Source organism: Bison bison, unplaced genomic scaffold, assembly GCF_000754665.1.
Source record: "Bison bison bison isolate TAMUID 2011002044 unplaced genomic scaffold, Bison_UMD1.0 scf7180017864499, whole genome shotgun sequence".
Taxonomy (NCBI): domain Eukaryota; kingdom Metazoa; phylum Chordata; class Mammalia; order Artiodactyla; family Bovidae; genus Bison; species Bison bison.
In genome coordinates this window covers 4,203,745-4,213,603 of record NW_011495058.1, presented here as the reverse complement: position 1 = coordinate 4,213,603, position 9,859 = coordinate 4,203,745, and the positions used below count along the sequence as shown (strand labels likewise).

The 9,859-nt window shown below is 50.7% G+C and overlaps 1 protein-coding gene across 1 annotated transcript in view; it reads right to left on the bottom strand.

Annotated features, from left to right (window-relative positions):
* Positions 1 to 9,370, bottom strand: part of LOC104980415 — an 11,725-nt gene extending 2,355 nt beyond the window's left edge. The window contains 6 exon segments of the mRNA XM_010829110.1: positions 3,348 to 3,601; positions 5,014 to 5,194; positions 7,930 to 7,999; positions 8,080 to 8,238; positions 8,639 to 8,774; positions 9,290 to 9,370. Coding sequence (XP_010827412.1) covers positions 3,348 to 3,601; positions 5,014 to 5,194; positions 7,930 to 7,999; positions 8,080 to 8,238; positions 8,639 to 8,774; positions 9,290 to 9,370 — 881 coding nt within the window.
* Between the last annotated feature and the right edge of the window lie 489 nt (positions 9,371 to 9,859).

Sequence of the window (9,859 nt, the reverse complement as noted above, 5' to 3'; positions counted from 1 at the left end):
TTGCCCACGGTGATGGTATTAGGAGGTGGGGCCTCTGGGAGGTAATTAGGTAATGAGAGTGGTGGCTTTGTATTGGGATTAAGTTCTCTTATGAAAGAGACCTCAGAGAGCTCCCTTGCTCCTTCCACCGTGGAGAACATTGTGTGTGTGTGTGTTTATGTATGCACAGGTGCTCAGCTATGTCTGACTATTTGTAACCCTATGGACTGTGTGTGTGTGTGTGTGTGTGTGTGTGTTTGTGTATGTGTATGTATATGCACAGGTACTGTTATGTCTGACTCTTTGCAACCCTATGGACTTTAGCCCTCCAAACTCCTCTGTCCTTAAGATTTTCCAGGCAAGAATATTGGAGTGGGATGTCATTTCCTCCTGAGGGGATCTTCCTGGCCTAGGGACTAAACCCACTTCTCCCACATTGCCAGTGGATTCTTTACTGCTGAGCCATTGGGGAAGCCCAGAAGAACACAGTAAGTCTATAATACAGAAGAGAGCACTCACCCAACTGTGCTGATGCCTAATCTTGAACCTGCAGCCTCCAGAACTATGAGAAATAAATTCTTGTTGTTTTTGGGCCACAGAATGTATGGTATTTTTGTTACAGTGGCCCTAATGGACTAATACTATCCAGAAGCCGTGCTCCTTGTTATTTATGCAAAGGAGTGGAATACTTACATCCACACAGAAACCTGCACATAGATGTTTATAGCAAATTTATTCATAATTGTCCAAACTTGGAAGCAATCACGATGTCCTTCAAGGACCTCTTTGGTGGTCCAGTGGCTAAGATTCTGCCCTCCCAATGTGGGGGGCCCCAGTTCGATCCCTGGTCTGGGAACTATATTGCACATGCTGCAACCAAGACCTGGTGCAAATAACTGTTTTTTTAAAGTGAAGTGAAGTCGCTCAGTCTTGTCTGACTCTTTGCGACCCCATGGACTGTAGCCTACCAGGTTCCTCTGTCCATGGAATTTTCCAGGCAAGAGTATGGTGTGGGCTGCCATTTCCTTCTCCAGAGGATCTTCTCAACCCAGGAATTGAACCCGGGTCTCCCGCATTGCAGGCAGACACTTTACTGTCTGAGCCACCAAAAAGATATCCTAAATAAATTGTGATAAATTCAGACAGTGGAATATTTTTCAGTGTTAAAAAGAAATGGAGGAAACTTAACATGTCAGTTACTAAGTGAAAGAAGCCAATCTGAAAAGGCTGTGTGCTGTATGATCCCAACTATAAGACATTCTGGGAAAGGCAGAATTATGGAGACAGTAAAAAGGTCAGCGGTTGAGGGGAAGGAGGGATAAATAGGTGGAGCACAGATTTTTAGGGCCCTCCAAATTGTATGATACAATAATGGTGGATACGTGTTACATACTTGCCTAACCCATAGAGTGACCCCTAATGTAAACTGTGGTCTTTGAATGATAATAATGTGTCAATGTAGATTCATTGATAATACATGTGTCACTCAAGAGGGTATGTGTGTGCATGTGTTTGAGGGCTATATGGGAACTCCTGTACTTTTCACTCAATTTTGCTATGAAGTTAAAACTTCTCTAAAAGAAAACAAAGAATACTAATTAGAAAAAAGAAATGAAAATCCAATTCACGTAAGGACATACATGAATCTCAAGTATGTCGAATAAAAAAACTCATAACAATAAAATGCAATAACCCAGTTTAAATATGGCCAAAAAATTTGAATTGACATTTCTCCAAAGAAAACACATGTATATCCATGAACAAATGAAAAGATTAGGAAATGCAAATGAAACAGCTACTTCATATCCATGTAGGATGGCAGAAGTTAAAAGCCCAGAAAATAAGTTTTGGTGAAGGTATGGAGAAATTGGAATATGCATACATTGTTGGTGGGTGTAGAAGTGGTGCACCTTTGGGAAACAGTTTGGCATTTTCTCAAAACAGAATTACTGTGTGACTCCTTAGTATGTAGGAAATGGAAAACGTTAACACCAAAACTTGTATGCAAATGTTCATATGAGTATTACTCATAAAACCCCAAAAAGTATAAACAGCCCATATGATAACCAATGGATGAGTGAACAAAATATGGTATATTCATAAAATGGAATATTAGCCAAAATTAATATAGATGAAACTTTAAAACATTATGTTATGTGAAAGAAGTGTGAATGAAGAATGTTCCCTGCTGTATCAGTGAACAAAGGAGTTTGCAGCCATCAAGCCACTACAGCTGTGTGCCTCCCACCCCACCTTCATCCTCAAGGAACTCAAGTTGGAGACAAATGGGCTGCCCTGGGCTGCCTGGCCCTCAGCTGCTAATAGCCACCCCTCAGTGATGCACCCTAAGGGGACTCAGAATGGGAAAGACTGGGATACTGGCCCTAGGTAACTAAGGTGCATATCAAAGGAGTGATTTCAATGAGCCCAGACTCTTGCATCTTCCCATACACAGAATCTAGCGCTAAACTAATTAACTTGAGATGCCAGGTTTTCTTTGATTAACAGTAACCTTTTGATGGTCTGACTACATAGTTTTTGTCACAAAACTCCTACATATCCTGACTCCTCTTTTACCTCTTCAGAGTCATCCTCAGAGCAATCTGAGAGTCTGCTCCCCTAGTCTTGAAGTCCTCAGAAAGTCCACCAAATAAAACAGAATTCTCATCTTTTAGGCTGTGCATTTTTTTTTTCAGTCAACAGAAGCCAGTCAGATGAGACTATATATTATGTCTTCATTTATATGTAATGTCCTAAAGAGGCAAGTCCATAGACTCAAAAGTAGATGAATGATTTCCAGGGGCTGGGGAGATGGTGGAGGTGGTGATCTGGGTGGTGGTTGGGGAGTGGTGGTGATGTAAAAAGGGGAGTGATGGGTATGGGATTTCTTTTTGGCGTGGTGAAAATAATCTGGAATTAACTGAATATATAACAAGTCACTGAGTTCACATTAAAGAATGAACTTTATGTTAGGTGAATTATACCTCAATAAAGCTGTTATGTTAAGAAAAAACGAAGAGTGGGCTAAAAGGAAGGAACTCTAGCACATGAGTAGAACAGATTGGAAAAATAGTAGAATAACCTTGCCATCAGGTTATTTTGTTGGGTCATCTGCTGTCATCTTTTTAGGTCTTCCCTCTTGGGCTGGTGAGATTTTGCAGAGGCGTTTCCAGAGTTGCCAACATTTTGGGAGCCTGGTTGAGGAGGACAGTAGGCTAATGAGCCTTCTGCCCTCGTGAATCCTGAACACTGCCAGCTGCTATGGCCCCACACCCCACAGAATGACTTGTCCAACCTTCCCTTTTGCCCTTCTTTCCACCATGTTCATTGTACCTTTCCATCCCCCCACCCCTTGCCCACTCCCCCACCTCCGGCAGCCTTCCACCTTGTCCAGCAGCAAGTCCTGCAGAGCCCTCCTGGTGCGGGGTGGAGAGGTGCGCAGTACAGCATGCAGCACGGGGCCTGGGGGTGGCAGCCCGTGGGCCAGGTGCTGAGCTGCACTAATGGGGCCCTTCTTACATTCTTTCCTGGCTTCCACTTGGGCTCCTGCTCTGGGGGCTGTTGGCACTGAGGACCTGTGTAGCAGGGGACAGCCTCTCCAGGCAATATAGGGGTGCTGAAACTGTGGGAGGGCCAGGGGATCAGCCTAGTAGGGAGCTCTGGGGTGGGCTGCTGTGAGCAAACCTTGAGAGGTGGTGGATGGGGAGAGAATCCCCTCACAGCCTCTGGTTCTCTCTGGGAAGGACGTCTAGCTCCCAAAGTGACTGTATTAAAATACAGTGTGTTAATAGAAAATCTGAGATGACTCCCAGTGAAGATAGTTTATTACAGTTCCCAAGAGAAGGAGACACATCACTCCACGAAGGACCACAGTGGGAAGTGAGGGTCTGCCAGGAGATGGGGGGTGGAGTCCAGGAGAGGGGAGAAACTGGCAGGAGCCTTTACTGTGGTTTCCTTGGGAGGAGCGGGAGAGTCAGGATGAGCAGGCTTAGGACTGGCTTGTGTAAATAATGTCAGTGTGTTCTGGGGTGTGGGGGCTGTCCCCAGTCGTCTGGTCCCTGGCCTTGCACTGGGAAAGTGACCTGGAGTATAAGACCTCCATAGAGGAGGTGGTGGTCTCTGGGTTGGTTAATTTGCACACCCAAGGAGGGAGGTGGGGGAGGCAGGAGGGAGCCGGCATATCATCGAGGTGTCCAGTATATGCCTGTAGGGCAGGTGTTAAAGGTTATAGAAGCTGGACACGTGGTTACTGAAAGGACTGGGGTGTGATGAGTGTTCTCTACAGGGAAGGAGTCTCCAGCATGGAGATGGGAGGCTGGTTTAATGTGGGAGACCTGGGTTTGATCCCTGGGTTGGCAAGATCACCTGGAGAAGGGAAAGCCTCCAGTATTCTAGCCTGGAGAATTCCGTGAACTGACTAGTCCATGGCGGTCACAAGGAATCGGACGCGACTGAGTGACTTTCACTCTAAACACAAGTCAGGGTGGGCTGGGTACTGTCTAGGTTGGGCTCAGTATCCTCCAGAGATCATTCAGGGCTCACCTCTCTTCCCAGAAGCTCTTCCAGCACCTTCCCAGCACAGGCAGGGGTGGGGGAGTATGTGCCCGCTGTCCTCTAGCTCCTGGAAGGGGCTTCCAGGAGGCGCAGTGTCACTGCACTGTGAGGCCCTTTGCGTGGTGGGTGTGGCTCCCCCAGGACCTGCAGTCCCCTTTCTCAAATGGTGGAGTGGCCCTTTACCTGCCCAGCATTCAGGCCTCCCTCTGTGCATCCTTCTATAGCACCTCCTCAGAGAGGGTCTCCTCTCCTCTCCCGAGCTGTGCTCCCGGTTGTGCGTTACCCAACTGGAGAGCTTCCAACGTGGCCTCCTGTGCAGTCCTCCTACCACCTGGCCTCCGATGCACCCCTGACTTGGGAAGGCCAGCCTTCTTTCTTTTTCACTTCCCCTGGGAGCAGAATCACAGAATTCCAGACCTTTGGAATCAGAGTCTGCATTTTGGTAAGATTATTGGAAATCAGGAAGCCCTGCAGCCTCACCTTCTTGACTTCCCGGAGCTGGTGGAGGGCCCCACTGGCCTTTCTGACCCAGTAGGTCTGGGTGGAGCTAACACCCCAGGTGATGGTGCTGCCTTTTTGGGACCGCACTTTGGGAACCGCCCTAAATTGGCTGTGCTTTAAGCCACCTGAGGTAGCAAACTGGTCTAGATATTTACCCTGACTGGACAGACAGAAAGGGGCTCACAGGGAGGTGCCGAAAACTAGGCTGCACACGTAGAAACTAAATCTGGTCTTTGGCCCTGGCACACGGTTTCAAAAATTCTTCACATTTCTTGAGTGAAAGAGATAGAAGTCTTTTGTTTGTAAAGAGCCCCCTTTCTGTATCTGTGTGTGTGCGTGCTCGGCCGTGTCCGACTCTTTGCGACCCCATGGACTGTAGCTCGCCAGGCTTCTCTGTCTGTGGGATTTTCCAAGCAAGAACGCTGGAGTGGGTTGCCGTTTCCTCTTCCAGAGGACTTTCCCAACCCAAGGATTGAACCCGAGTCTCCTGTGTCTCCTTCATTGGCAGATGAATTCTTTACCACTGAGCCACTGGGGAAGCCCTTTCTGTACCTGAGTTTACGCTAATGAGGTGACTCCTGGCGTGGGGGTGCCTAGGTAGCTTGGGAGTGGGGCTGGTGGCCGGAAGAAACAACTGTGTGATTCGAGGACTCGGGCTTGAGTTAATCACTGATTGCTGGTGATTTTCTCATAATGTTTTTAATAAACATTATGAGAATAAACACATTAAAATAATAAACATTATTTTTAATAAACAGACGCCTTGAGGGAAACTCTGGATGCAGAAGCTCAGGGGTCGTCTGGGTTGGTGATGGTTAATGTGCTGGGACAGAGGCTCCTGTACCCTCTCCCCTCCTCACCTTACATGTCTCTTCATTTGGCTCTTCCTGGTCTGTATCCTCTGCTGCTGCTAAGTCGCTTCAGTCTGTCCAACTCTGTGCAACCCCATAGACCGCAGCCCACCAGGCCCCGCCGTCCCTGGGATTCTCCAGGCAAGAACACTGGAGTGGGTTGCCATTTCCTTCTCCAATGCATGACAGTGAAAAGTGAAAGTGAAGTCGCTAGTCGTGTCCGACTCTTAGCAACCCCATGGACTGCAGCCTACCAGGATCCCCTGTCCATGGGATTTTCCAGGCAAGAACACTGGAGTGGGTTGCCATTTCCTTCTCCAATGCATGAAAGTGAAAAGTGAAAATGAAGTCGTTCAGTCATGTCCGACTCTTCTCGACCCCATGGACTGCAGCCCACCAGGCTCCTCCGTCCATGGGATTTTCCAGGCAAGAGTACTGGAGTGGGGTGCCATTGCCTTCTCCCCTCTATCCTCTATAACAGAACTAAAACAAGCATTGTACTTTCAGAGTTCTGTGGGTCTTTCTAGCAATTTATTCTGTACCTGAGTTTACTCTAGTGAGGTGACTCTTGGCGTTCTAGCAATTTATTCTGTGGTGGGTGTGGGAATCCCCTGAATTTACAGCCTTGTGGGATGAGCCCTTAATTGTGGGGCCTGACTTGAACCTTGGGTGGTTTTCCCTTTTTATTTTTTATTTTTTTTTGGCTGACCTGCACAGCTTCTGAGATTTTAGTTCCCAGACCTGGGACCTTGGCAGTGAAATTGAGGAGTCCAGTCGGACACGACTGAGCAACTTCACTTTCACTTTTCACTTTCATGCATTGGAGAAGGAAATGGCAACCCACTCCAGTGTTCTTGCCTGGAGAATCCCATGGATGGAGGAGGCTGGTGGGCGGACACGACTGAAGCGACTTAGCAGCAGCAGCAACCACTGGACTGCCAGTAAATTCCCCTCTGGGTGGGTTTGTCAGAACTGAAATGAATTACCGGGCACTCATCAGGTGTGGAGTGTACATACTTCACTGGAGGTTCTAAAGCAGGCTGCCAGGGACTTCTCTGTAGCCCTGTGGTTAAGACTCTGTGCTCCCAATGCAGTGGCCTGGGTTTGATACCTAGTCAGGGAACTAAGATCCTGCATGCTGCAACTAAGGCCCAGTGCAGCCAAAAATATATATATAAACTCCAAAAACCCAGGCTGCCTGGGGAATGGCCTGTAACCCTTTGCCCTCCATGTGCCCCCTGAGCAAGTCAAGGCTAGTGAAATCTGGTGACTTCTACACCCCAAGCCCTCCATGCAAGCTCTGTTCCTGTTCCCCAACCCGAGCCCAGAAACACTTCCACAAGGGGTCAGACCAAAAGCCTGGTGGACAAGTCCCTCCCAGCCCAGAGCCCCAGCTCCCAGCTCCTGGCTCTGCCTCCATACACACTCATCACCAGGTGGAACTGCCTGTTTCCAGGAGCTTCCAGGCAGGCCTGCTGGGGAGCTCCTGGAGGCAAGGCCTGTGTGCCTCATCCCTCCCAGCAGATGCCAAGGACAGACAGAGGATGGAGAGTAATGAGGCTGAGTGTGGGTTTTATTAGCAGCAGGTAGGAGGCATCTTGAGCTGTCTGGATCCGAGAGAGAAGGTTCCGGTTGAGCAGACTCAGACTATCACTCCTGGCAGCCAGGGGCTCTCAGAGCTGTCCCTCACTGCAGAGGGTCCCCTGCAGGGGACACGGAGGCCTCAGAGGAGGAGGAACACAGCCACGGTGGAGGCAGGGGAGGGGAGGATGCTGTGGGAGGGCCAGTGAGCCCTCCACACCCACCATCCGAGACCCTCACCATCGCCTGGCAGCTCACAGCTGGTAGGGACTGTTATTTGGGAACCATGACTCTGGACTCCTAACGCAGAGCTCCTTTCCAGACTAAGTGGCATAGGAACAGACGTTGCTGGCGGGCCTAGCTGAACCATGTACCACCAGGCATGTCTCTCGGTTCCTCTGAGCCCCCTTGGCTGGTTTGAGACCCACTGTGTAACCCAGTGGCGTGAAGCCTTTGCAGAAACCTGCAGCTGGTGCAACTCTGGTCACTGCCATCTGAGCCCCTGCCCTCTGTATCGTACTCCTCTTGGGGCCCTGTGGAGGCCCCCAGGTCAGGGGAGGCAGAGAGAGGAGCCAAGCCCACCAGCCTCAGGGTGGTGTCTCAGGGTGCTCACCTGTGGTGGGGATCATACACCTCATGGCACATGAGCTGAAGCAGCACTTCAGGTTGTCCCTACATTGGTCGTCCCTGGAGCACTCACTTCTTTCCAAGCAGAGCTTTGGGGCCAGTGGCGCCTGCACTCAGGGGCAGTGGCCAGCCTTCAGGACAGGTGCTGGTGGAGAGATGGGCCAGGGGTCACTGCCTGCTGGCTCACTGGGTCTGCTCAGCTGCTGGTCACCGGGAGACACCCCCATCCCCCACCACCACACACCCCCTTGGTGGCCTGGAGCCTGCAGGGCCCAGGCTAGGAGAGAGACAGCACTCACTCGTACATCGTACATTGCTGGGCAGGGCCCTGGTGATGCTGGGAGGAGGAGGGGGAGCCTCAGCTGGGCCTCAGGTCAGTCCAGCTAGTGAAGTCCTGTTATGGGTGGGCTGAGTTCACGGGGCTGCTAGGGGGTTCACTGAGAGAAGGGTGTGGAGTGCAGGGCTGAGGGGACTCTTGACAAAGCTGGCCCCTCCCTTCCTCCAGTTTATGGGGCTCCGCTGGGGTGCAGGGTCGGAGGCCTTACCCATGAGGGGGACCACATAGGACTGGCTGCAGGGACTCTTGGCACAGCACTTGGTTCCCTGGGGACAGGTCTCATGGTTGACACAGGAGGCAGTGCAGGAATCTTTCTCTGAGGAGCTGAGCTCTGGGCACACAGCCTGTTCTGCACACAGGATGGGCCGGGGGTGGGGGGTGGGGTGGCTGGGTCCCTCCTCCCATCTCCCCTTGGCTCCTCAGGGAAAAGGAAGATGGGGCAAAGACAAAAACCATGGGGAACCCAGTCCCCAGCACCCCAATGCTCTGCTTCTAGGAAGGAAAAAACTCTCCCAGAAATATGATCCGGCTGGCAAAGCGTAAGTCAGCTGTGAAAATTAGGAAACAAGGCTGCAGGGGGTAGAGTTAAGCCTCTGAGGGGCCAGGACAGGCTCTCTCCATGCCCAGTTAAGTGCCCAGTCACATTTTGCCCCAGGACATGGCCTCGGCCCTGCAGTTCTAGGCCTCCAGCTCATGGGCATTTCTGGGCAGCACCCTGTTCTGCCATAGTTACTGGCCCTCCCCAGGGTGACCTTCCCCGTTCTTTCCTCTGGTCTCAATCACCAAACTGCCAGGTCTGGAAGTGTTTCAGGGGCACACCTGCAGTGGAGGGAGATCAGGATGACCCTCCTGGGCCTACCTGCAAGCTGAGGGCAGGGGCCAGGGAGAGGGCAGGCTCCAGGGTGATTAGGGTCAGAGCCAGGGTGGCAAGACACCGCATGTTGGCGGGTGGCAGGCAGGTGACAGGTGGTGGCTTGTGGCCCTGGGGCACTTTTAAAGGATGTGGCGGGGGGAGGACCATGGCAGGGCTGGCGCTGGCCCAATGGGGCTGAAGGGCTTCCAGTTTGGAGAGACCTTAGGCTGGGCAATCGCTGCCTTGGGCCACATTTGTAAACAAAAAAAGAATTCCTAATACAGTGTACCATTTTTTTTTTTCCACTTTGAAAGTAACGCATGCTTACTGTAAGAATTAAGAAAATGAAGGGCAGAAGGAGTAAGAAATATCCACCATGACCCAACATGGTGTTGTTTTCCATGGTCACAGAGGGGCCCTTCAGGGACAGGGAGTGACCGGCCCAGTTCAGTACGTGGTCCACAGGTAACGGAGAAGGAGAAGGAGCCCAGGGATGGGGTTATCTGGGAGGGCGTTGTCTTTCTCCCATGGTGTCTTTTTGTCTTTTCCTGAATGTTCTACAGCAAGAAGGACAGA